At 46.9% G+C, this 27,819-nt stretch overlaps 2 protein-coding genes across 2 annotated transcripts in view; one reads left to right on the top strand and one right to left on the bottom strand.

Annotated features, from left to right (window-relative positions):
- ANKRD42 (ankyrin repeat domain 42) overlaps positions 1-10,471 on the top strand; it is a 29,937-nt gene extending 19,466 nt beyond the window's left edge. The window contains exons 8-12 of the mRNA XM_063127387.1: positions 166-271; positions 2,243-2,412; positions 4,500-4,626; positions 8,341-8,488; positions 10,064-10,471. Of these exons, the coding sequence (XP_062983457.1) occupies positions 166-271; positions 2,243-2,412; positions 4,500-4,626; positions 8,341-8,488; positions 10,064-10,198 (686 nt within the window). The 3' untranslated portion in view covers positions 10,199-10,471. The remainder of the gene's footprint in view (positions 1-165; positions 272-2,242; positions 2,413-4,499; positions 4,627-8,340; positions 8,489-10,063) is intronic.
- A 2,685-nt stretch (positions 10,472-13,156) lies between these two features.
- CCDC90B (coiled-coil domain containing 90B) lies at positions 13,157-27,198 on the bottom strand. The gene is made up of 9 exons (XM_063127859.1): positions 27,113-27,198; positions 25,466-25,585; positions 21,891-21,994; positions 20,217-20,318; positions 19,448-19,489; positions 18,653-18,724; positions 18,503-18,556; positions 16,359-16,473; positions 13,157-14,553 (listed from the first exon to the last, which is right to left on the bottom strand). The coding sequence occupies exons 1-9, from the start codon at positions 27,183-27,185 to the stop codon at positions 14,498-14,500; spliced, it is 738 nt and encodes a 245-aa protein (XP_062983929.1). The 5' UTR covers positions 27,186-27,198; the 3' UTR covers positions 13,157-14,497.
- Between the last annotated feature and the right edge of the window lie 621 nt (positions 27,199-27,819).

Raw genomic sequence — 27,819 nt, 5'->3', positions numbered from 1 at the left:
GTTGGGCAATACCAGTTTTAGGGCCAACCATGATTCCAGAAAATTGTGCAAGGTTTGGAGTACTCCAGAATTCTTCGTCAAGCTAGATGGAATTTGGTTTGGTCCTAATTAAGGTATTGCCCAACACTGGACCTTACGCCTGATGGTTTCTTTTTCTCCTCTCAGCTGCCGGACAAGGTCATTTACATGTCTTAGAGTGGCTGATCAATAGGGAAGCGGACTGCAACGTCGCCAACGAAGCTGGAGAGACGCCGAAAGACGTTGCCAAGAGGTGACAAGTTTATGCTAGAGAGATACAAATCTGGATCAAATCCCACTGGGCTTCTGTTCTGACCAAACACTGGTGTGGATTTAAAATCTGCTGTCCCCAAGTTGAAGATCAGAGAGCAAAGCTTAAGGCTGGTTCACACGACCACAGAAATTGGACTTGATTTTATTTATTTTTAACATGCGGAGGGTTCCATTCCCTGTCCCCTCCCCCTAACTCATGCACAGAATGCACATGTAATGATGGTGATGCGAATCAAGCGCCACTGCATGCACAAGCATGAGCATGATGTATGCTATGTATTTTCTCATACAACTGTGTGCATTTGGTCCGTGAAGAAACCTCTCCCTGATCTCCCACAGGCTGGAAGCCTTCCTGTGTTGAATTGTCAAGGATCTGCTGTGCATCAGCTGCAGAATTAATTCTACTTTGTGTAGTATTACTATCATCATCATCATCATCATCATCATCATCATCATCATCATCATCATCCGGCCTTTTGTCCACTGCTGAATTCTAGGCTGAGTTCTGGAGTTCACGCTTAGTTCATGAGAGTACACTCTAGAACAGTGGTCTTCAACTGGTCCAGACCCGAGACCCATCTCAGACTCCCAACCTGCAACATGGGACCCACTTCCACAATTTTCTCCATGCCCAACATGGTGGCAACAGCTTTGTCATGACCCATCTGGATTGCGAACCACTTTTGGGTTGTGATCCACCAGGTGAAGACCAATGTTCTAAAACAAGGGTGCAGAACCTCAGGCCAGGAGCCAAATCTGGCCCATTTGGGGGGCTTCAATCTGGGTTCCCCAGGAGGCCATGCCTTCTTTCCCTGGATCCTCCCCCTTCCTCCTTGACTACACACTGTTTCTCCCATCTTTTCTGCTGCTTTCCCCTATCCTAACAGGTTAAAATGCCCCTCCTAAGTCATAGTTACAGGTAGCAAGAGTAAAGTAAACTACACCCGCTTTTTTGTGTGGTTTGGCTCCTGCCGCCTTCTGCCTTCAGTCCTGTCACCACTGGGATGATGCAGCTCCAGAGAAGCTTCTCCAAAATGGAATTTGGCCCTCAAGCTCAAAGAGGTTCAACACTCCAATCTAGAACGTATGCCAACATTCACCTACATCAGGGGTCTCCAGCGTGGACCTCCAACGGCACACCCACGAAGTTCTCTCCTCCCTGCCCCCATCAGTTGTTCTATAAAAAATAACAGCCTTGAGAAACGTTAGGGTGGTCTTCTTTCTCTCTCTCTTTCTAGCCTCTCTAAGCCTTGCTCTTTCTCTCCCCTCAGCCTTGCTATCTCCTCCTCCCTCCCAGCCTCTGGCCTCACCATTTCTCTCCCCACCCACCTCTTGGGTTCACTGTTTCTTCCCCTCCTACCCTCCAGCCTTTCTTTACCCCTTTGCCTTCCTGTTTCCCCCTCCATCATCTTCTTCTTCTTCTTCTTCTTCTTCTTCTTCTTCTTCTTCTTCTTCTTCTTCTTCTTCTTCTTCTTCTTCTTCTTCTTCTTCTTCTTCTTCTTCTTCTTCTTCTTCTTCTTCCTCCTCTTCCTCTTCCTCCTCCTCCCCCTCCCCCTCCCCCTCCCTCTCTCTCCCCATCTACCCCTTTGCCTTGCCTCACTATTTCTCTCTCCGTCTCTCTAGCTCACTTTTGATGACTAGCCAGGCCCCCACAGTAGCCATCATGTGACTAACCACATCTTCTGTGGGAGCCATTTGTGGTGGTGCCCACAGCAGTTTCTCAAATCCCCAGATGTGTCCATGAGTTTAAAAAGGTTGGGGATTCCTGTCCAACAACAACAACAAAATACCGAGTTAAAAGCTTTAAAATCAGATTGTGCCAACAAAATCGTGGCTGGTTGGTCTTGTTTAAATATAAATGTCTTCAGCTTGTGCCCAAAGTGGAACAATCTTGGAGCAATACACTAAAAGCTCTCCTCTAAGTGGACTAACGAGTGTCTGAACTGTGTAGGTTTGCCCAGTTGGCTGCTGTGGAATATTTAAGAAGCAAGATGGGAAATGACTCCGATGAGGAAATTGATGTACAGGACCCACAGTTCTTCGAAAGACACGGTGTGGAAGGGAGCACGGACTGCAAAGCTGATTTGAATGTAGGCAAACAGGACAAAACGGACAGTCGTGGTGAGTTCCTCTCTTTGTTTTGGGGAAGTCAGAAAGGGTTAATGGTACATGGAAATGAAGAGTTAGTCGAGGAAGTGGCAATAGTCTGCTGGTGGAAAGGCATGTTTGAAGGGCCCATGGCTACCCTGATTAGAGTTATGGCCTGTTTTGCAGTCAAATAAATACAAACTGTGTATTGTCTACAGATACAATTCTAGCAGGTGCCATTTGAGCAGGTTCTCACACCTCCTGGACATGGAGGTTTTCAGATCATCTGAACGCAGAGGTTTTCAGATGTCCCAGACATGGAGGTTCTCAGAAATCCTGGACATAGAGGTTCTAAGATCTCCCAGACTCAGAGGTTTTCAGATCGTCTGAACACAAAGGTTCTCAGATCCTCTCAACATGGAGGTTTTCAGGTCTTCTGAACACAGAGGTTCTCAGATGTCCCAGACATAGAGGTTTTAAGATCTCCTGGGCAAGGAGGTTTTCAGGTCTTCTGAACACAGAGGTTCTCAGATGTCCCGGACATGGAAGTTTTCAGTAGGAAGGGGGGGATTATTTCAGCTCACATTTTATTATTATTATTATTATTATTATTATTATTATTATTATTTATTTATATAGCACCATCAATGTACATGGTGCTGTACAGAGTAAAACAGTAAATAGCAATGTTAGATCAATGTTCTTTTCACCCAAGGACGAGATCCAAACAGCCCTTAAGCACGACTCCACCATTCCAGCGACAGAGGGTTCAAAAGCGCTTTATTGATTAGTAATCAAGGCCTGGTCTCTTCAAAGGGAGCAATCAGGCCTGGTCTCTTCAAAGGGAGCAAGACCCTGCCGCATAGGCTTACATTCTAATAAAATCATAGTAAAACAATAAGGAGGGGAAGAGAATGCCAACAGGTACAGGGTAGGGTAAGCAGGCACAGGGTAGGGTAAAACTAACAGTAGAAAGTAACAGTAGAAGTCTGCACAGCATCAAGTTTTAATGCAAACTTACCTAATTTCGCACTTTTGAAACACTGTGCAAACCCAAATTCAGCTATCCTTCACAATTTACACTTCTCCAAATGTTGCAATGAAGTTCTCTAATGAAAAAAGTGTATATTAGGACAAAGGATGTGAAAAAATGGATTATATGAGGAAAATTTCTTGCAAACAATGTGGATATTAGGCAAAAATGCATGTATTAGGAGAAATGTGCACAAACATAATTATGAATTTTCATGCAAACTTTTTTTTAAAAAAAGTCTCGCATTTCAACATGAACCAAACTCAAGATTAGAATAATGAGAAAATGAGAGTGTGGCGGCACTGACCTCACACAGAAGGCCTGGCCTAGCGCACCCTTCTCAAGCCAAGCGCCACCGCTTGAAAAGCCTGAGGAAAGGGTAAAAACCACACAACCTCTCCCTTATATGTGAGGGAACAAGGTAAAGGGGTTTGAAAAATAGGTTCTATTGTTGAGGTACTGAACTGCAGGTGTATTGTTAGATGTTTTTACACGGTGTAATATAGCAGGTAATAAATCCGAGCTGACATGTGGTTTGTGGTAACAGAACACAAAGTAAAGTTTATTGAAACTTAACAAATCTTTGGTATTTCAATTTAGATCAAACCTGCTTATTTTTATATTTAAAACAGCAATCCCAAGTCCCTTAAAATCCTCTCTCTTCTCACACACCAAACACTTTCATGAGGCACAAGCCAGACTAAAACTCCCAGACTAAAACCAAAACTCAAAACGAAACTCACAATCCCCTCAGCCAACCTATTTATACTCCTCCCTCCCCCTCTCTCACCGCATCACTAGCCACGCCCACTCAGTCAAACATTCTGCACTCGCTAGACATACAAACCTCAGACATACCTAAGGGACAGAAAGGTGTGTATCGCCACAGAGAGAAATTGAAACTGACAGATTTACTCATCCCTACTTCTCAAACAACCATGGATAGACCATTCGTCGGTGAATTTGTCTAACCCCCATTGTCTAATAACCATTCACTAAGGGTGTGTGTGTGTGTGTGTGTGTCTTGTCTTTCTAATATGGGGAGGGTGTGTGTGTTGGACTCAGAGAATGGTTTTCCCCCATGCAGAAAGAGCCTATTGGAAGATCCAAGAGCTGCAGAATCTCCTAGAAATTGCCACCAGCAATTTCAAGCAGCTTGGAGGAATAACTCCCGAAGAACGGCAGGCGAAAATAGAAGAGCGACGGCTCATCAAGTAAGAGCTTTGCAGGTGGCCGTAGTGCCAGGGATGTAGTGGACTCCTCAGGGCTCACAGGCTCAGAGCAGGGGGGTGTTTTAGCTTAGCAGGGTCAATGGCATCATCTGGGATCCCCTTCAGGCTTCCTGGTTGCCTCCTAGGTGCTCTCTCCACAGTAACTGGGGGGAAATGGACCCCCCTAGCAAGAATATATTGTTGTGAGCTGTGTTGTAATACAACATGCTACTTTGGGGAGGCTTGGTCTTGGATTGGGAAATTGAGACTCAATGGTTTTTACAAAAGACTAACAAAAGGCATAGATGGATAACACAGCCGTGTGCATTTTTGGACTCTCCTATGGGGACTGTCACGAAGAGGGTCTGCACTTCCAAATTTACATCAGAACATTAAAAGGGCCATGCTGGATCAGACCAAAGGTCCATCTAGTCCAGTACTCTGTTCACACAGTGGCCAACCAGCAGTGAACCAGGGACCAACAAATCAGGACATAGTGCAACAGCACCCTCCCACCCATGTTCCCCAGCAACAGTTGCACACAAGATTACTGCCTCGAATACTGGAGATAGCACACAGCCATCAGGGCTAGTAGCCATGGATAGCCTTTTTCTCCGGGAATTTATCCCACCCCCTTTTAAATAGGGCGACCATATGGAAAGGAGGACAGGGCTTCTGTATCTTTAACAGTTGCGTAGAAAAGGGAATTTCAGTACGTGTCATTTGTATATATGGGGAACCTGGTGAAATTCCCTCTTCATCACACTAGTTGAAGTTGCAGGAGCTATACTAGAGTTACCAGATTTAAAAGAGGGCAGGGCACCTGCAGCTTTAACTGTTGTGATGAAGAGGAAATTTCCCCAGATTCCCCATATATGCAAATGACACCTGCTGAAATTCCCTTTTCTATGCAACTGTTAAAGATACAGGAGCCCTGTCCTCCTTTCCATATGGTCGCCCTGTTTTAAAGCCGTCTAAACTGGTGGCCATCGCCACATCTTGTGGGAGCAAATTCCATAGTTTAAGTCCGCGCTGTGCGAAGAAGTCCTTCCTTTTATCTGGCCTGAATCTCCCACCACCAGTCAGCTTCATGGGACGACCCCACTGAGTTCTGGTATTATGCGAGAGGGAGAAAAATGCCTCCCTATCTACATTCTCCACACCATGCATAATGTTGTAGACCTCTATCAGGTCTCCCTTTTCCCAAGCAAAGCAATCCCAACCTCACAGGCCATCTACCCCAGTCTCCCGCTGAGAGGAGGCCGTTCAGCCTCCACTTGAAAACCTCTAACCAAGGAGAGGCCGCCATTTCCTAAAGCTCCCTGTTCCACCGTCGTCGGAAGAGCTCGTAGCCTCAGGAAGTTCTCCCTCATATCCTATCTTACTACAAGGTGAAAGGTTTGGATGCCTCATTCCTGACTGCTCCACGCCCCACCAGCCCACCCGCACCTCTGATCCTAGAATTGCCATTGTGGGCTGTTAAAAACACTCAGCTGTAAACCTGACTTGGAGGCGGGGTGGAGTGTACTGAGCTTTAGAGAGGCAACCAGGAAGCAATGGGCCAACGCAAAGAGGCTGAGATCCAGCAGATCAATTACAATATATTAACACTCTCTCACCCTTTCATAGGCCGGTTGCAACCTGTAACAGCAAGCATTACAACCACGTTAAAGAATTTCCTGCTTTAAAAAAACACTGGTTGCTTTGCTGCCCTCTGCTGTTTTTTCTTCGCTATGTCCAACCTTACATGCAGTTAAGGCTAGACTACTTAAACTGGATTTTTGTAAGCACCCTGGTTTTTGCCCATGTCTCACCACTTAAAAAAAGATAAGGAACTCTAGTGCAACCTTCCCCGGACCTCCAGATGACAACTCCCATTAGCCCCAGGCAGCATAGCCAATGGCCAGGAGTGCTGGCAGTTGTAGTCCAAAACACCCAGAGTTGCGGGAAGCCACGCTAGCGCATGGATTGCTAACCCGGAAAGAGGGCTCCACGTCTTTCGCAGCCGGGGCAGGGGCTTGTGTGAGGCATTGGTATCTTTACTACATAACGGCAGGGGCAAACCTAGTTGCCGCGGATTGGCAACAACATCATCTGTCACTAACAACCCCAATGTGTTCTCCCTCCGCACTAAATCGGCTGTGTAGATTGGCCCCTAGTTTCTAGCAGAGAGATAGCTATGATAGATGGGCGTCTTATCAATAGCAATGCAGCAGCTACTGCACATTGTTGCTACTCTTTCTGGGCAAACTGCAATGGCTGCTGGGTATTGTATCGACTCAGTTAACCAAACAGCGCCTAATTACCCGCATGTTCTCAGTTGCTCTATTTCTATCTGCTGCAGCTTCAAATGCCATTGTCACAGAATCATAGAATAGTAGAGTTGGAAGGGGCCTATAAAGCCATCGAGTCCAACCCCCTGCTCAATGTCCTATTCCCATCCTTTGGATCTTTTTTTTTTAATGGACCCCAGAACTGTTGTTGTTTAAATGGACACTGTTGTTTTTATATTTTTGATGGTTTTAAATTTTGTATACTTTTTAATGTTCACTGTTTTTAACCTTTGTAAACTGCCCAGAGAGCTTCGGCTATGGGGCAGTATATAAATTTAATAATAATAAAATAAGAATATAAGAAGAGCCCTGCTGGATCAGACCAAGGGTCCATTCAGTCATAAGAACATAAGAACAAAATGGGTAGGAACATCAGAAGTGCCCTGCTGGATCAGACCGAGAGTCCATCTAGACCAGCACTCTGTTCTCACAGTGGCCAACCAGCCATTGGCCAGGGATGAACAAGCAGGACGTGGTGCAACAGCACCCTCCCACCCATGTTCCCCAGCAACTGGTGCACACAGGCTTACTGCTGTGAATACTGGAGACAGCACACAACCATCAGGGCTAGTAGCCATTGATAGCCTTCTCCTCCAGGAATTTATCCATCCCCCTTTTAAAGCCATCCTGCTTCATATCGATTTTACAATATGCTTGGTTTCGCAACGTTAAAAAAAAAAACGGGGCCTAGAAACCAAATTGCATGAGCATTTAAATTCTCATGAGGGCCTCTGAGCTCTGCCTGCTCATTCCTACCAGCTTATTGTTTGTAGAATGATAGAATCATAGAATAGCAGAGTTGGAAGGGGCCTACAAGGCCATCGAGTCCAACCCCCTGCTCAATGCAGGAATCCACCCTAAAGCATCCCTGACAGATGGCTGTCCAGCTGCCTCTTGAAGGCCTCTAGTGTGGGAGAGCCCACCATCTCCCTAGGTAACCGATTCCATTGTCGTACTGCTCTAACAGTCAGGAAGTTTTTCCTGATGTCCAGCTGGAATCTAGCTTCCTTTAACTTGAGCCCATTATTCCGTGTCCCACACTCTGGGAGGATCGGGAATAATTATTGTTAAATTAAAAAGGAGAGTCTCGAGTCCTTTAGACTTAAGAACATAAGAAGCTTGCTGGATCTGACCAAGGGTCCATCTAGTCCAGCACTCTGTGCACACAGTGGCCAACCAGCTGTCAACCAGGGACCCACAAGCAGGACACGGGTGCAAGAGCACCCTCCCACCCAGGTTCCCCAGCAACTGGTGTCTATAGAAGGGGTGGCAGCAGTACCAGCAGCATCTTCTCAATTGCCTTGAGTGCCATTTTTGGGTGGAAGGGCAGGATATACAGCCAGTAAAAATGTAAGTAAAGGAACCTTGGCTTGGCTTTGTGCAGGACAGTTGGCGACCTGAGGGAACAGCTGGAGTATGAGCGGTTGCGGCGGGAGACGCTGGAGGCGCAGGTGGACGAGTACCGGGAAGAGATAGGGAGGCTCAAAGAGCAGCAAGAGAAACCCCAGGTCACTGCAGCCACCATCCCCGAGGTGGGTAACTTGTGCCGTTCACCCTCCCTTTCTTTCTTGGTGTCCTTGAGTCGCTGACAGGGTCCCGGCTCCCATTTAAAAGGGCTCTACTTTGGTGCTCTGGGGTCTAGCTGCCGTTTTAATTTCCCCACCATGCTCCCAATGGCACACCGCTCCACAGCATTGTGGGAAATTAAAATGGCAGCCGTTGCTCTTACGAGCACGGCTCCTGCTTGCTGTCGCTGCCAGGTCAGCCTGCCAGGGCCAACCAAGAGAGGAGGGGAACTGCCAGAGACTCCTTCAAACCTGGAGCCAGTGGAGGCTGGAGGCTCCGATGTCAGGGGAGTGGTGAGTCCGCTCCAGGTTTCAGTCAGATCCAGTCAGAACCCTAAAGGAGCTCTCCAAGCGCTTTGCTGTGTGATACCCAGAGCGGATTCACTGTCCCACTGAGATCGGAGTCCTCAGCCTCCACTGCCTGGAGCAGGTCAGGACTCTTACAAAATCCACCTCTGCTGGTTTCCACCCTGGATTCCAAGTTCCCATTTTCTCAGGAAATGTACCAGAGGGGAACTCAGATCCTCGAAACTGTTTTCCTTTTGGTGGAAACCTAGGTTTGAAGAGAGGGGGGAAAAGTGACCGATTTCTCTCTCTCTTCCAGAGGATTAAAGCACTGAGTGAGCCAGAAGAGGGAGATAAGAGAGGAGGAACCCTCTTGCCTTCACATTACTTGGGAGTGTGTGTGTGGGAATGCCCCCCTAATGAAGAGATTTCTGGTCTGCAGCCTTTCCACGCCCCCCCACCTTCATTCAGCCCAATGGAGAAACGGCTCTCCATTGAAAACCAAGCTGGACACATGCGTGGCATCAACTCCGCCACCAAAATTCTGAGAAACAAAGTGATAAGAGAATCACAGAAGAGGACTGAGGGCCTAGTAACTTTATTTAAAAGACATACTCGCATTTTCATCCTCCCTTTATGAAGTGCAGCTTCATTCCAGGAGTGGAAAAAGCTGTCCTCCCTCAAGCAGTCTTACTCAACCTGCTGCCCTCCAAATGTGTTGGACTACAAATCCCAGCATCCCCATGGCTGGGGGTAATATGAGTTGTAGTCCAACACATCCGGAGGGCACCAAGTTGGGGGAAGTCTGTCCTAAAGAATTCCATCCCTGGGGGCCTTCAACGCAATCCATGTGTCTGCCCGAGTGAATGCCGTCCCCCTGGTCATGCTAGCTTTCTGTGTGCGAGGAGCTTTTAATCTGTTAGGGGAGTGTCCAGCCCGTTGCGGATTAACCTCTAACCTACAGCCTGAAGCTGCAAGGCTCAAGAACAGCTTTCCCCTTTTGATAATCTGAACGTGCAGAACTGGAAGGCAGAATTAAAATTAGAAGAGCAAGTGGCTATTGGTTCCCAGTGGAAACTACCCCCCCCCAAAAGAAAGCAAAACGGAGGCCTAAATCACAAAGGGAACAACTGTATTTTGAAGCCTTTAGATTCCCAGTTTAGCATCCAACCTATTTGACACCTCCTCTTTCACCTGCTTCAATTAGCACACTGGCGACGTGGTAGGGTGTTGACGTTTCCAACGTTGCTTCTGCAGGAGCCTTCTGGGTCCGAACCTGGTAAAGCGGACTCCGATTCTGGTAAGGTGCCCTCTGACTTTGGGAAAGAGAAAAAGAAATTGAAGAAAAGACCCCTCATCAGTCCTGGCGGAGTGTTTGTGAGAAGGTTTTAAAGGGGTGCCGAATGGAGAATTATGGTATTCCAGGCGTCTTGCTGGCACGATAATTGGATTTACTGGGAAAGCAGAGCTCAGCTGAAGAATGTAGTCACTCCCAGGAGATACCAGCAGGAAAGAACTCCGGTTAACAGTGTCATATCCAGAATCTCAACTACCCAAGGCTGATGCACATCCTTAACTATGCTAGAAATATCTTCTCTATCCATTTATCCTGTGTAAATGTGTAATACGACCCTAGAGGCACAGGGTAGCAGTCAGGTTGTTTATTACAGGAGAGGGTACTGTTGAAATGTATCACCAATAAAGGTATATTAGCGCTTCATTAAAGACTGTAATTTTAGGCAATTTATTTCTCCAGTTTTCACCCTGCGTCTCAGCCAAGGTTCCTGAAACAAGCTTTACAAACATGAAGACAATTCAATATCAGTAACGAAGTGTACAATATTAAAAACAGCCAGCTAAACAGATTAAAACCAATAATTTGAAAACCATATTTAATCTTGGAAAGCATTAGAACAGCAGCAACGATGATTAAAAATACCAGCCTAACATTCAATAAAGCATACATCTCTCTCCCACCAAAGTAAAACCTGGCTTTGTGGCTTAACCACCGTGGTTAAAGCCATGGTTTAAGGTGTCTTCTGAACACGGCCTGGCTTTCTGGCTTAACCACCATGGTTAAAGCCATGGTTTAAGGTGTCTTCTGAACACGGCCTGGCTTTCTGGCTTAACCACCATGGTTAAAGCCATGGTTTAAGGTGTCTTCTGAACATGGCCTGGCTTTCTGGCTTAACCACCGTGGTTAAAGCCATGGTTTAAGGTGTCTTCTGAACACGGCCTGGCTTTCTGGCTTAACCACTGTGGTTAAAGCCGTGGTTTAAGGTGTCTTCTGAACACGGCCTGGCTTTCTGACTTAACCATCGTGGTTAAAGCCGTGGTTTAAGGTGTCTTCTGAACACGGCCTGGCTTTCTGGCTTAACCACCGTGGTTAAAGCCATGGTTTAAGGTGTCTTCTGAACACGGCCTGGCTTTCTGGCTTAACCACCGTGGTTAAAGCCATGGTGTAAGGTGTCTTCTGAACACGGCCTGGCTTTCTGGCTTAACCACCGTGGTTAAAGCCATGGTTTAAGGTGTCTTCTGAACACGGCCTGGCTTTCTGGCTTAACCACTGTGGTTAAAGCCATGGTGTAAGGTGTCTTCTGAACACGGCCTGGCTTTCTGGCTTAACCACCGTGGTTAAAGCCATGGTTTAAGGTGTCTTCTGAACACGGCCTGGCTTTCTGGCTTAACCATCGTGGTTAAAGCCGTGGTTTAAGGTGTCTTCTGAACATGGCCTGGCTTTCTGGCTTAACCACCGTGGTTAAAGCCATGGTTTAAGGTGTCTTCTGAACACGGCCTCGCTTTCTGGCTTAACCACCGTGGTTAAAGCCATGGTTTAAGGTGTCTTCTGAACACGGCCTGGCTTTCTGGCTTAACCACCGTGGTTAAAGCCATGGTTTAAGGTGTCTTCTGAACACGGCCTGGCTTTCTGGCTTAACCACCGTGGTTAAAGCCATGGTTTAAGGTGTCTTCTGAACACGGCCTGGCTTTCTGGCTTAACCACCATGGTTAAAGCCATGGTTTAAGGTGTCTTCTGAACACGGCCTGGCTTTCTGGCTTAACCACCGTGGTTAAAGCCATGGTGTAAGGTGTCTTCTGAACACGGCCTGGCTTTCTGGTTTAACCACCGTGGTTAAAGCCATGGTTTAAGGTGTCTTCTGAACACGGCCTGGCTTTCTGGCTTAACCACCGTGGTTAAAGCCATGGTTTAAGGTGTCTTCTGAACACGGCCTGGCTTTCTGGCTTAACCACCGTGGTTAAAGCCATGGTGTAAGGTGTCTTCTGAACACGGCCTGGCTTTCTGGCTTAACCATCGTGGTTAAAGCCGTGGTTTAAGGTGTCTTCTGAACACGGCCTGGCTTTCTGGCTTAACCATCGTGGTTAAAGCCGTGGTTTAAGGTGTCTTCTGAACACGGCCTGGCTTTCTGGCTTAACCACCGTGGTTAAAGCCATGGTTTAAGGTGTCTTCTGAACACGGCCTGGCTTTCTGGCTTAACCACCGTGGTTAAAGCCATGGTTTAAGGTGTCTTCTGAACACGGCCTGGCTTTCTGGCTTAACCACCGTGGTTAAAGCCATGGTTTAAGGTGTCTTCTGAACACGGCCTGGCTTTCTGGCTTAACCACCGTGGTTAAAGCCATGGTTTAAGGTGTCTTCTGAACACGGCCTGGCTTTCTGGCTTAACCACCGTGGTTAAAGCCATGGTGTAAGGTGTCTTCTGAACACGGCCTGGCTTTCTGGCTTAACCACCGTGGTTAAAGCCATGGTGTAAGGTGTCTTCTGAACACGGCCTGGCTTTCTGGTTTAACCACCGTGGTTAAAGCCATGGTTTAAGGTGTCTTCTGAACACGGCCTGGCTTTCTGGCTTAACCACCGTGGTTAAAGCCTTGGTTTAAGGTGTCTTCTGAACACGGCCTGGCTTTCTGGCTTAACCACCATGGTTAAAGCCATGGTTTAAGGTGTCTTCTGAACACGGCCTGGCTTTCTGGCTTAACCACCGTGGTTAAAGCCATGGTGTAAGGTGTCTTCTGAACACGGCCTGGCTTTCTGGCTTAACCATCGTGGTTAAAGCCATGGTGTAAGGTGTCTTCTGAACACGGCCTGGCTTTCTGGCTTAACCACCGTGGTTAAAGCCATGGTTTAAGGTGTCTTCTGAACACGGCCTGGCTTTCTGGCTTAACCACCGTGATTAAAGCCATGGTTTAAGGTGTCTTCTGAACACGGCCTGGCTTTCTGGCTTAACCACCATGGTTAAAGCCATGGTTTAAGGTGTCTTCTGAACACGGCCTGGCTTTCTGGCTTAACCATCGTGGTTAAAGCCATGGTTTAAGGTGTCTTCTGAACACGGCCTGGCTTTCTGGCTTAACCACCGTGGTTAAAGCCGTGGTTTAAGGTGTCTTCTGAACACGGCCTGGCTTTCTGGCTTAACCACCGTGGTTAAAGCCATGGTTTAAGGTGTCTTCTGATCACAGCCTCTAATACCTAGCTTGATAGATTGGCTTTGTTGCTGTTTTTAATCTTGGTGCTTCATGTTAACGGTTGCTTTAGTGCATTTTGTACATGGCCTCGTGATTTGTTAAATGAAGAACGGCACATAAATGGTTTAAGTAATAACAATAACAGAACTCCTTAGCTGCGCTAGCCTCTGAAGCGAAGACACATAAACATAAGGCATGTTTTTTACTTTAAAAGAAAAGGGGGAGTGTTGTTCGGGGGCTGAGCAATATGCTTTGCAGTACATGATGGCTGGGGGGGGGGGGGAGACTGTGGCCTGAGTCCCTGAAGAACTGCTTTAGGGCAGAGTAAGCAAACCCAGGCTAAAGGGCCCACCGTGCAATAAGGCAACTTGAGACATTCTGCTGTGCAGAAGCGCTTGCATTACATTCCTTTAGCACTTGGAGAAGGGCATATATCCTTTCTCATCCCATTCAGAGCATAATCCAAGTTCCCCAACCTGGAGCCCTCCAGATGTGTTGACCTGCAAATCTTGCCCGCCCCAGTCAGCACATCTGGAGGGCACCACAGTGGGAGTGGTGCAATCCCTTACGGCGTTGCCTGCTTGCGCAAATTACTATGCACGCAAATTGGAATTTTTTAATTTAATTTTTTTTTTTAGCAAGGGTGGAGAATCCGCCGCCTGTCAGATGTGGCAGGACTACAGCCCCCATCAATCTTTGTCCACTGGCCCTGCTGGCTGGGGCTGATAGGACTTGGGAGTCCAGCCACATCTGGAGGCAACTGGGTTGCCCCATCTCTCTGTTATAAGGGTTGTTTCTCCACCAGCAGTTGGCGCCACTGAATCAGAAGTCACTGGGGTAGGCAGAGGAGCTGAGGATGGGGTTGGGGGCACTGAAACCAGGTAGGGGTAGAAGAGAAAGAACCAGATAAAACCAGCAGGGCTTGAACAATGCAAGAACATTCTACCCGTCAAAGAACGTTCCGCCTTTTCTTTTAAATGATCCCTGAAGCTTTCAGCCTCCGGCACGTGGGAACTCCGCGCAAACGACATGAGCTGAGCACATGCCGCTCAGTCTCTTATTGTGCCTGCACACAATATCCACTGGCAATTACATGTTCAAGATCAATACCAACACGAAGAGTCCAAAGGTGTCTGCCGGAGGGCGTTCTCCAAGACACGGTATAGGTCAACTCTAAAAGGCCTCGTCATGTTCCCGTCATTCCCACAGGCTGGCTCTTTATTTCCAGAATCGATAAAATCCCAGGGCGATTGCAAGGCAAGTGAAAACCGAGGCTGTAAATAAAAACAGAAGGTGCATTTCAGGGTTCAACCTATTCACACACACGCACATTTCTGAGTCACTCACCATAATATTCAATGCATCATGTGACCTCCCTGTTAAGGTTCTGAATCTCTTGTGTACAAAATTATGAATGAGGATCGGGAGACATTTTTGTCCTTCTCCCATAATGCTAGAACCCAATGGGGTCATCCCATGACAGTGTAATGTTATGGAGAGGGGCATCCCATGACGCTCAATGGTGGGAGATTCAGAACAGATAAAAGGAAGTTCTTGACACAGCGCAGTGTTAAACTGTGGGATTCGCTACCACAGGATGTAGTGATGGCCACCAATTTGGAAGGCTTTAAAAGGAGGTTGGATAAATTCCTGGAGGAAGCTATCAATGGCTACTAGTCCTGATGGCTATGTGCTAAAGAATCATGGAATAGTAGAGTTGGAAGGGGCCTACAAGGCCATCGAGTCCAATCCTCTGCTCAATGCAGGAATCCACCTTAAAGCATCCCTGACAGATGGTTGTCCAGCTGCCTCTTGAAGGCCTCTAGTGTGGGAGAGCCCACCACTTCCCTAGGTAACTGGTTCCATTGTCGTACTGCTTTAACAGTCAAGAAGTTTTTCCTGATGTCCAGCCGGAACCTGGCTTCCTGTAACTTGAGCCCGTTATTCCGTGCCCTGCACTCTGGGAGGATTGAGAAGAGATCCTGGCCCTCCTCTGTGTGACCACCTTTCAAGTATTTGAAGAGTGCTATCATGTCTCCCCTCAATCGTCTTCAGTATCATAGGCAGTAAGCCTATATACACCAGCTGCTGGGAAACCTGGGTGGTGTGTGCTTTTGCACCCTAGTCCTGCTTATGCATTCCTGGGCAACAGCTGTTTGGCCACTAGCTGGACCTTTGGTCTGATCCAGCAGGGCTATTCTTATGTTATTCCACTTGTCCATGGCCCTGGAGAAGTGCTGCCAGTCAGAGTGAACAATACTGTACTAGATGGACAAAGACTCGTATATACGTTAGCCTCTTATGTTATCATTAAGAAAGGAAGGAAAGGAACCTCTCGTGCAAGCACTGAGTCATTACTCTTGGAGGGATGCCAGCTTTCGCTGATGTTTTCTTGGCAGGCCTTATAGCGGGGTGGTTTGCCGTTGCCTTCCCTGGCCGTTATTTCCTTTACCCCAGCTAACTGGGTACTCATTTTACCGACCTTGGGAGGATGGAAGGCTGAGTCGACCTGAGCCAGCTGCCTGAAACCAGCTTCTGCTGGGATCGAACTCAGACTGTGGGGAGTTTCAGCTGCAGAAACTGCTGCTTTACCGCTCTGCGCCACACGAGGCTCATTGTGTTATCATTAACTCACTCCGAAAGGTTGCAAAGCCCGGGAGAGTGTGCAATGGAGAGGGCCTTCTCTGCAATGGCCCCACACCTTTGCAACAAGTTGCCACTGGAGGTCCCCCATGCTTCATCCCTGCAAGCTTTTAAGAAGGCCTTGTTTTACTGTGGCTTTCTCTTGACATGACTGCTGTCATCGCTGCTTTTGCTGTTGTTCTCGCTGGTTTTATTGTTGTTGCTATGGCTACTTTACTGTTGCGTTTTTAGTGCTTTTAATATTTTAATGGTTTTTATGGATTTTATTGCTGGGTGTGCTTCTGCCCTGAAAGGCGACCAAGAAACGTTTTAAATAAAATAAATAAACAGATATGAGAGTCAGAACATCACACCCCTGCAAAGACACACTGCAATCATGGCGTTGGTAAAGCAGGGAGTTAACAAATACATAATTTTGTATACTCTAGCCGCATACCTGCTAAATAACGGATGGTCCCCAGCTTATTCGATTCCATGAGTGTTTTCAAGGCAGCAATTTCGGCATCGATTTTATTGCTGACTTCGGTTACGTTGCTGTTGGTGCCCGAGTCCTATAAGACACGGCACAAGCGTCACTTTCTACCCAAGATCAGGTGGGTGGTAACCAGAGGAAGAAAAAGGGCCTTTTCAGCGGTGGCACCCAGTTTGCAGAACTCCCTCCCCAAGGTGGCCTGCTTGGTGCAAACGCTGTTATGTTTCTGATGCTACATGGAGACGATTTTATTCACACATTGTGTATTTTCTTTTAATACGTTATTTATGGTATTTTATTGGTGCATTTTCTGTAAGTTTTGTAAACCGCCCTGGACGCTCTGCTGAGGGGGATGACATATACATCTTTTAATTAAAACAAAATAAAATAAAATAAATGCTGCGAGTTGCTGGACTTTCTTTTGTCTAAACGGATGTAGGATTGGACTCTTAAAGTACTTTCGTTTTTTCATTTTTATAAAATAAAATATAGACATAGACAGAAGGAATCCATTTTCACACAAAGATAGGCCTCATTAGATCTGCCTGGTATTTAAACCAGGGATGCAGAACACATTTAAAGTGGGGGTTCAAACTGCCCCCCAGGCCACCCATGGGCTGGATGATGTCAGTGGCTGTCTCCCCTCCCTACCGCCCTGATTTTTCAATTTTTCCATTCTGAGAAGAGACACGGAGTTCCGGGATTCTCATCAACTTAGGAGAAAGGGACTCTCAGCTGATGCTGGGAGCAATTGGGAAAGGGATGTGGCCTGCAGGGGAACCCCCAGTGTTATCTCCAATCTCAGGTTGGAGATAACACCGGGGTCTCCTCCAAGGGGCAATTCTCCAGAGGAACTTGAGAAGGCTCCAGGGGTTGGATTGGGTAGCCCAGTGAGCTAGATCAGGGCCTGTAGGCCCTGGGAGTTCTGCACCACTGATTCAAAATTTGCCTGGTTGCCAGAAATAACAAGGTGAACTGGTGAAGGGGGGACGGAGCACTCCATCCCTCCTTTGTGCCCAGCATAGAAACTAAGTGGGCGGCCTCAGGAGGGAAGCCTCCTCCTCTGTTAGCATAACCACCTCCATTTTCTAAAGGAAGCTGTATAGTATCCATTATACACCAGGCGAAATGTCACGTACCGAGGGCGTCTTCAAGGGTGTCTTCTTGGAAACTGTCTTATCTATCCAAAACAAGAGCGCTGGCTCCAGTGCTGCTGTGTCTGTAACTTACTGTCAGGCCAAAGGTATTGTTTACAGAACTGTTTAGCATAATTAGCTATGCCCCAGTGTTATGTTCTGATTGGTTAATGCTGTTACTGGGCCTTGCCCCTTGCATGCTCAAATACTGCACTGTATTCCCTATGTCTTTTGTCTGATTGCTCCCTTTGAAGAGACCAGGCCTTGATTACTAATCAATAAAGCGCTTTTGAACCCTCTGTCGCTGGAATGGTGGAGTCGTGCTTAAGGGCTGTTTGGATTTCGTCCTTGGGTGAAAAGAACATTGATCTAACACCTCCTCACCTATCATAGAAAAACAGTGGGCCACTACAGGATGGACTGAGCTCTCTGCCCCCCCCCCCCCCAGCTTCCAGCACGACAGATTTCTGCAGGCTAGTAGCTTCAGTGGGCTTATTTACAAGGCAGTCTCAGAAACTCCTGGGTTGACCCCAACAGAAATAAGCATCTCACACCTCTTTTTTGAAAGATGGAGAGCGAGTAGAGAAACCCTGGGCTAGACCCCTTTCCCCCTGTGCTGATGCCCAGATCCAAATTGCTCCCACCCTTACCCCCATCTGGGGGCATCTACTTTTACAAAGGGAAAATTATCCCAGAGGTTCTCAAATACAGAGCTCCAATGTGTAATGTGTAGCTTGGCTTTTAGACGTCTCAGTGAATGGTCTGAGAGCACCTGAGGATGAAGGTAAGCAGGGATGAGTCAGATCAGTGTCCAGGTGGGAGACATCAGTGAATTCCAGGGAAGCCGCTCAGAGCTTTCGAAGGAAGAGTGGGATACAATTCTCTCTCTCTCTCTCTCTCTCTCTCTCTCTCTCTCACACACACACACACACACACACACACACACACGCCTGCCTCAACTCAAACACTTACTTTTTGATGAAATTCTGTTGTGGCTTCCATGAGTTTTTTATCCTGATCTGTGAACTGAAGAGTTTACAAAGGAATAAGAAATCGCCAACCTCACAAAAGCTAGATTAAGCATATTGGCGGGTGGTACAGGGATGTCAACTCATTGCTTACCATATCTGTCACCCGGCTTCTCTCCAAGTTTATGTCCAGCTTGTTTTCAGCTCGGATCTGACTGGTTTCATTCTTTAACACAAAAACACACACTCTTTTTTAAAATAAATAAATCCCTTAGTATACCCCATGAATCACATCCTTCCTAGGTAAACCTGCACTGAGAACTTTGTTCCACTTCAGGGGTTCTCCTTTGGGTTCTGCAACCAGAGATAAGGTGGGTAGACGCTCATGCAGAGGCCTTCCCAGCTGCACTCACCTGGATTTAGAAGATACCCCCACAAACACACACACAAGAGAATTTTGCCTGGCCCCTTCACTGCCTGCTTCTATTTAGGACGGCATTATTTAAGCGCCCATTTTGTTTTAGAAACTTGCTCACTCCTATTTTGCCATCAAGATTGGCGCATCTCCCATCGGTTCACCCCCACAACCTTCCAGCTTTTCCTCCCGACCCTGATGTCGAGAGGAGGGGGTTCAAATCCACCCAAGTCCTCCTCCCTTGCCCACTCCTGGCTCCCAGAGGGCCAGAAAGCTCCAAAAAAGCTCAGCTTCTTTCCATACCATCTAGCTGTTCCTCATAGACTCTACGCCCAGGAAGATTCCACCCATTTCCTAGCCTCCCTCTTGCTTTCATGGACTTTTATGTTCCCTTGCTGCCAAGCCCAGAACAGCAGCTTTGGCGCCATTGAAGGCCTTTCTTCCTTGGCTCAGAGAGGCCTTTCTTTCTTGGCTGGAAGCAGGTTTGGCTCTGCCTCAAAATTGTACGGGTTCGGTTGGTTCTTCCCTACTTACCAGTAGCTGCTGTTTGACTTGATCCAATTCGATTTTCATTTTCTATGTACCGGAGGTGGGAAGAGAAGAGAAATATCCCGAGTCAAACGATGACCAATTTAAAAAGAAAGCTAACGAGAGAAGGTGTGTGTGGTAAAGAGCGAAGGAATTTTTTTGGGCCTTGCACTTTTAACTAGTACTAGCAGATATTCCCAGCACTGCTCAGGTCTCCGAATAACGTTAATCCACTTCCCTCCACTTGTCGCTGATGCTATCCCTCACTGCGCTCTCGAAGAGTAGCGTTGTTGAGGAGTGAAGTGGCTCTCAGGGAAAGGCATTCTGGGATGTGCAGCCATTTCAGAGATCTCAGGCAATCGCCCATGTGGCCACACATGATCCCCTGAGGTCTCTCAAACACCTACACCTCCCAGAATGCCTTCGGTGGTCTGCAGGCGTCCTCGTCCTCTGAGAAGACAGTTGTAATTGAATTCAGCCCTTGGACTTCCAAGAGGTTCAACAGCCATGGGCGTTTGGTCAGATTCAGCACGGCCCTCCCTACATTTCCAATAATATGGTGAAGTTCTCAAAACAAAGTAAGAAAAGAGGTGAAATTCAGCAGGCAAAAATGCTCATAAGAAGAGCTGGTGAAGTTCTCAAAACTAAGAACGAAAAGAGGTGAAATTCAGCAGGCAAAAATGCTCATAATAAGACCTAATTCCTCTCCATTTATCTCATGCTGCTGCTCTGCAAAGAAACGCAATCCAATTTTGTGCATCAACTGGGGAAATACCTCATTCTCCGCTCTCAGGTTGGCAAATTCACTTTTCTCGAGGATGACCATGTCTTTCCGAATGGAGTCCAGGTGAGCCATTATCTGTTGCAAAGTTATTTCCTAAAACAGGAAAAAAACCATGGTTATTCCCTAATATAATAATACACACACACACCTTCTTGAAATATTCCCATATCCGCTGGCAAAAAACATCATTCTATTTGGGTGAGGGAGAATCTTTGGCTAGTGTTTTCTGGGCAATGACAACAAACATGCTTTTTTGGGTACTGTTGGAGAGTGTGTGTGCATTTCTGTTTGAGATCTATACACATATACTGCAGAGGGGAAAATATGGGTGCTTGAAGAGCCAGGAAGACTGGTTCAGCATTCCCCACAACATTCCAGATGTGATGGACTATACATCCCAGTCATAACGGATAATGATGAGAGTTGTAGTCCAATTTCTCTGGAAGGAGTCAGGTTGGACACGGCTGCTCTATTTGATTCAAGCAAGTCTCTCTCTCTCTCTCTCTCTCTCTCTCTCTCTCTCTCTCTTATAGGCTCAACAGGGACTCAAATATATTTGGGTTTCCACCTTCACCCAAGATTGGCAAATTTAAGACCCCAAAGCATTTTATCACAGCTATGAATTTTAAAACAAAACACTGCAATCTTCTACGTTTGTGGACACACAACCTTATACACAAGAGAGCGTCCTAGCTTTGGCAGAGACGTAACTCATGCTTAAGTGCATCAGTGGAATTACGCAGGTGGAACAGTGGTGGCTTAGAATCCTCGGGCAGTGTCAGGCTGTTGAAATGGGCTTTCCACAGTATTGTTCTCCACTGGAACTCAGGTGGCTCACTCCCCTGTGTGTAGTTCACAAACAAAAAATATCCAGATCTTTCTTTTTCAGGTATGTATTCGAACAAGAGGCCAGGACATTGGCCTAATGGGTTTCAGGTATGGCAAGGTAGATTGTGGTTCAACATTAGGAGAAAATTCAAGAATGAACCGATAATCTAGAGGGGCATTGGGATCTTCCACATTGGGGGACTTGAAACAGAAGGCAGCCACTTCCCTTACCCTCCTCACTTTCAGAATTGTCGTGGGTGTCGTGGGCACTCTTACAAAATGGCTGTTGTGGCAGACCATGGTGGGGGAGAGGCTTGCTCATTCATAAAATGGCTGCTCTGGTGGGACACGACCAGTCACCAAACATTCATGTCCCAGAAAGCTAACAGAAAAGACGAAGTTGCCCAAGAATCAAAGCAAAAGGCAGAGGTAGGGTCTGAATTCGAACACACAAAGCCACTTTTATGAACTCAAATAAAGATGGTGCTGGCAGGCAGCAATTCAATTTGCAGCAAGGCAGCCTCCCAGTTAAAAAAAAACACCTGAAGAAATAAAATAACAAGCAGGGACCATGGCGTGTGCCACGAAAGTTATCTGCGTGGCCATTGGTGCCCACGGGCACTATGTTGGAGACCTCACAATTTTACCACACAGAAGCCCCTTTCCTTTTAGGAGGCCATTTAGCTACTGAGCAGGAAAGTTGCCAAGAGTTGACACTCCCACCTTGAACATAGTTGGGTGAATCAGCCCTTGTATGAAGAATCAAGAAAGACACTACGTGTGAATTGTCTTTATGGCCATGAAGAATGAGGAATCACAGGATGAGGAATTTGGTACCTGCTGAGCTTGCGTTACCATGTCTTTATAGATGGTATCCAGGCTGACAGTTGACAAAGTTGTCAATGCTGACACGATGGTTTCGGCCTGTTCTTTCACAAAGCCTGTAGAAAGAGAAAGATGTAATGTTTAAAGGACGACATTATCAAATGAACTGAGAGTAAACTACATCAGAAACCTTCAGCCTTTAGAACCAGGGCCTGCCCAACACACAACACGAGTGAATTTTTTTAATTTTTAAAATGTAGGTATGGAACAAGTAAGTATCACAGCTTATAATGCAAGTCCACGGGCTGAATTTATACGGCGGTTCAATTTTCACCTCATTTTCCAAATGAGTTAAAGTTACACCTTGATGATGAAAATGGCATATGGTGGGTCTGAAACTGCTGGTATGGTTATATTATCCCTTTATTTTAAGTACAGATTTACAAAAACTCAGAGATATAAATCAGGCATAGATTTTCCAAAACAATTCTGAGTCTCATATACTGAAAAACAGTATTTCATAAGAAGGAAATGGTGTTTTGAGATATTTAATCCATTTGATACTGAACTCATTCCTAGTTGTTTATATGTGGCTGGGTATTTTTGCTGAGTAACTAAGGGCCTTGCTAGACCTGCCAGATAATCCGGCTGGGAGTCGGGGCAACGGCGTGCTGCAACTAGCGCGTGCCGTCGCCCTTTCCCACACGGAAGACGCGACAGGGCAAGGGGAAGCCCCGTCACGTCCGCCATTTTCTTTAAAACTTAAAGGGCCATGTGCGCAGGAGCGCACCGCCGGACAAGGTAAGTTTTTTAAAAAAATATATAGGGTCCCCCGCTCCCCCTGCCCCTGATTCCTCCCCCACAATGCCTGATGCCCCCCCTGCCTGCTCGCTCGCCCATCCTCCCCCCTTCCCCGATGCCGTCCCCCATCCTTCTTTCCCCCCATCCCCCTTCCCTGATGCCCGTGCCTGTCCTTCTTCCCCCCCTCTCCTGCCGGGTCCGACTTTTCCTCCGGCCCCTATCTCCCCCCCCCCCCCCCCGTGATTCCACCCCACCGGCCCGATGGGCACAGCGCAGTCCGTGGCTTCTCCCGGCTACTTGCGAGTAAGCGAGCAGCTGGGAAAAGCCATGGACCCTGCTAGACCTTCCGCAGCCCCGGCCTGAGGCCGGGGCTGCGGAAAAGCTGGGCCATAAGCGAATCCACTTATCCCGGGTTAAGGGAGGTCTTAGCCTGGCCTGACCCCGGAATCCCCTGTGCGTCATCTAGATGCACAGGAGGGAGACCAGGCCTCACACTGCGCTAACACCTGGTTTAGCAACGGCCTAAGAGTGCAATCCTATGCCTGTTTAGACTGAAGAAAGTCCTACAAGTGTTCTCCAGTCAGCATAGCTGGCTATGGAATGTTAGGAGTTGTAGGACTTTTTTCTGTCTAAACAGGCATAGGATTCCGCACTAATATAATTGAATGTGTATACTGACTGTGTTGCATAATGTTTTATGTATTAATAAAAGTTAATAAAAATTAAATTAGAAAGAAAAATACAAAAGGATGTATAACAACCAACAAAATCCATTTTCAATAAAAGATTTCTATCTTTTTAAGTCCCCAAGGGTGTAAGCCTATGCATTTTTAGAGAATGGGGGGGGGAGTACAATTCCCAGCATGCCCCAGGCAGTTATGTTGGCTTGGGAATGCTGGGAGTTTCAGGTATTTTTTTTCTGTTTAAATATGCATGGGATTGCACCCCAAAATATGTTAATTTAGACCCAACAGCAAAAGGCCATATTTTCAAATACACCAGTGAAGGAATATTAGTTTTCTCCCAAACAGAAATGCAAATCTTTGCAATTGATACTATGTCTTATAATACTGTAGTGTTCAACATTTTCCCCGAGAGGTTGAAATTCCCACCCTCCCAACAGCTCGCTTATTCCTGCTTTGAGACTACTTGAAAAAATATATTCACCATGTGAAACGACCATCACAAAAGCCACCTCGTGATCACTTGAGATCAATACAACTTCGAAGGCCCAATCTACACCAAGCAGGATATTCCACCATGAAAGCGGCATGAAAGCGGTATATAAGAGGCAGGAGCCACACTACTGCTTTATAGCAGTATTGAAGTGCACTGGCAACAGTTGGGGCCCATAGACACAGACCAGATACTGCTTTCATAGTGCAATATCCTGCTTGGTGTAGATTAGGCCCAAGATTCCTCACCATTGACCATGCTGGCTGGGGATGATGGGAGCTGAAGTCCAAACCAACTAGAAGGGACACATGCAACACATGCACTCAAGCCAGTAACACAATTGTAAAGGAAAGCAGATAGACTGTGCTGAGTAGAGGACACATGGGCGAAGTAGTAGGGAACGGAGCAATTTTAATTGGTTTTATTAGGCACTAAGTTTAAATGACAAAGGGCCTTGGCCGGACACCTGCAGGAGGGAGGAAAGATGGGGTGCCAGGAAGATGGATCTTACCTGCCGAAAGGCCTTGAGGGATCACAGGGCAGAAGGAGGTGTGAAACGGAGGTAATTGAACGGAGCCAAGAAAAGGGGACAGAGAGACTGAGAGAAAAAAGGAGTATAAGTGGAGATCCACCCCAAGGCCTGGTGTGTCTGTTTTTTGGCTAAAGAGGAGAGGAAGAGCTATGATGCAGGGGCCAGGTCCGGTGTGAGTATTTAGACACAGTTAAGTTTTTGTGTTTTAGCCGCTACTCGGTTCTACGTTATGCATGCTTTGATGATATTCTTTTAGTTATTCTTCCTATGTATCATCCCCACCCTTAAGTCTTATTAAAGTCTTCTACCTCACATGATGAGCCTCCTGCGTCTTGCTTTGGGCCTGTGCTAAATCCAGTAGGAGCAGGCTGTAGAAACGCTGCCCTACCGTTACAACAATAACCGGCAACGAAAATGGGAGCAGCGGAATGGTTAAGAGAGTGACCTTGGAACTTCTCACCCTCCAACGGTGTCCTCAGCTGAACTGCTCTACCTTCACCCAGAAAAAAGAATGGTTTCTTTCCATTCACTTCTATGGCAAGAAGTCAAGTGGGAAAGCAGGGAGGGAAAACCTGATTTCCATGGTACGGCCCAGTACTCACTGAGGTGGGCTGCACCACTTAGAACTGCATGTGGAAAAGGGCTCACAAAATTATTTCTCCGCCATATTCAGAAGAATCCCATACATGTTAGCAGTGTCCAGGTACATAAAAGGATGCCACAGGGAAGATGGTCAAGAACTATTTTCCATTGCCACAAAAATTAGGACCCGAAATAATGGGTATGAGTTACAGCTACCTAGATTCTAATTAAATATAGGGGAAAACTTCCTGATGGTAAGTACTGTATGACAGTGGAACAGTCTACCTACGGAGGTTGTGGGTTCTCCATCTTTGGAGGTTTTTAAGAAGAGGCTGGACCTCTCGTGGATGGTTTAGTTGGTTTTCCTGCACACTGCAGAGGGATGGACTAGATCATCCTTGTGGTCCCTTCCAACTCCACAATTCTATAATTCTACATAGGGAAAAGGATCCTAGCAGGACTTCAGGGCCATTATTCAATCACGGTCTTGGCTCACCATGCGCCTCTAGATCTCGCACTAGACTGTGGGTGTCGAAAGTGAGTTTCCTTTGCTCCAGCGGGGTGATTTCCACTCTTCGCACATCGTAGGCCTGTGCTGGGGCAGAGGCGGCAAAACCTGAGAAGGGAAACAAGTTTTAGGAGTTGGCTTCTTTTGTAAATAGCTCGACACAGCATTATAAAAGGGCACCAGTACAGAGCCCAACAGTACAATTCTAGGCACTTTTCTGAAGAAGGATGCTGCACTGTGTTCAGCGGGCCAATTTCCAGGTAAGCAGGCACAGGTGTGCAACCTGCACACAAGACACCTCCAAGCCCATTCAGCAAAACATCCACTCCAATATCCTTAACGTGAAACTCAATATAGGTCCTGTTCAGACAACACGCTAAGCCATGGTTAGGCCGCTAATCCTTTTGCAGCAAATGGTTAGCGAGTGCATTTAAACCGTGTTTATGTAGCCACCAAGTTTAGGAACGATTCATACGACACACTACATCATGATTCACACGAAATGCTTAGCCAGCGTGGTTTAGTGTGTCATCTGAATGGGTCATATTTTGCTAAGATATTAACACAAAGCTTCCTCTGAAGGTGAGTAGATCTGTTACAAGAGGGGGAGAGTTCTATTGCACTCATTTAGAAATGTACGACATTATGCATGGTGTGGAGAATGCAGATACGGAGACATTTGTCTTCCTCTTGTCATAACGTTACAACCCGATGGGGTCACCCATGAAGTTGATTGGTGGGAGATTCAGGACAGATAAAGGGAAGGACTTCTTCACACAGCATATAGTGAACTATGGAATTCGCTGCCACAAGATGGCTTGAAAAGGGGGTTTGATAAATTCCTGGAGGAGAAGGCGATCAATGGCTGTTAGTCCTGATGGCTTTATGTTACCTCTGGGATCAGAGGCAGAAAGCCTGGGTGTACCAGTTGCTGGGGAACATGGGTGGGAGGGTACTGTTGCACTGTGTCCTGCTTCGTTGGTCCTTGGTTGACAGCTGGTTGGCCTCTGTGTGAACAGAGTGCTGGACTAGATGGACCATCTGTCTGATCCAGCAGGGCTCTTCCTATGTTCTTACATTTTGCTTCTGGCCTTCCAGGGCAGGATCTACACTACTGCTTTAAAACAGTTTATAACAGTAGTGACAACTGTTGGGGCCCAGGACAGACACACACCATATACAGTTTTCAAACCGTTTTTCAAAGTGTCATATCAGGCTTGGTGTAGACGTGGCCTTGATGGAGACCTTTATTTGGCCACACAGAGGGCTGAAAGGAAGGCTTTTCTCAGAACGATGAACAGAAGTTCTCATCTGCTAAACGCCTAGTAATCTTATGCTTCCTTTAACAGCTCAAAAAAGACATATACACCGTGGTTATGGAAACTTGTTTAGATGCCATCAATTAAAGGCACAATCCTAGACTTGTTTAGACAGGGAAAATTAGAAGTCCTACAACTCCCAGCAGGGCTGGCTGGGGCGTGCTGGAAATTGTAGGGCTTTTATTTCTGTCTAAACACGCACAGGAGGTTTAGAAGAAAGCCCCATCGAATACAATCAGTGTTACTCTCCGGTCACAAACTATTCATAGGATTTGCAGCCTGGATGGACTTTTGCATCATAGCCTGGCTAACATACCTCTCTGGGAGGTCGACACTTTGTTGCTTCTCCGGAGCAGGAGCTGCGCGCCCAACGCACTAAATCGTGGCATCTTCCTAGCTTCTTCTTGCAGGAGTCATAAAGAAGTCAATTAAAACAGAACACCCACTTCCGGTTTGAAGCCCAATGGCTCGCTGGGAAATGTAGTTCTTGCTGGGCGACCCGGGACTTCTCACTTTCCTCTCCTGCTCCGAAGCCTTTTGGGAAATGTAGGCAGTGAGAGTCGATGGCAGGAGAAGTAAAAGGCAAAGTGGAGAGTCGAGTGACTGGAGCGATGAATGGCTGAGATGGTTCATGCACTAGGTCGTGGGTGGGGAATGCGTGGCCGGCCAGATGGCGTTGGACTCCAACTCCCATCATCCCCAGGGAGAAATGATGGGGGTTGCAGTCCCAACAACATCTAAAGATACGTTTTCCATCCATAACCTATGCATGTCTGTGTACACCAGCTGCTGGGGAACATGGGCGGTAGAGTGCTGTTGAACTCAGTAGCCAACCAGGATCCTCATGAATTTCACAGGGAAAAATCACTGTGAAAATTATGAGCCAACAAAAAAAATCATGAGTCTGTGAATCTAGATGTGTTCTGTGATTTAAAACATAACGTAAGAAGTGCCCTGATGTTGGATCAGACCAAGGGTCCATCTAGTCCAGCTCTCTGTTCACACAGTGGCCAACCAGCCGTC

This window comes from Elgaria multicarinata, chromosome 5 (genome assembly GCF_023053635.1).
Source record: "Elgaria multicarinata webbii isolate HBS135686 ecotype San Diego chromosome 5, rElgMul1.1.pri, whole genome shotgun sequence".
NCBI lineage: Eukaryota > Metazoa > Chordata > Lepidosauria > Squamata > Anguidae > Elgaria > Elgaria multicarinata.
The sequence above is the reverse complement of the archived record's forward strand: the minus strand, read 5'-3'. Positions and strand labels throughout refer to the sequence as shown.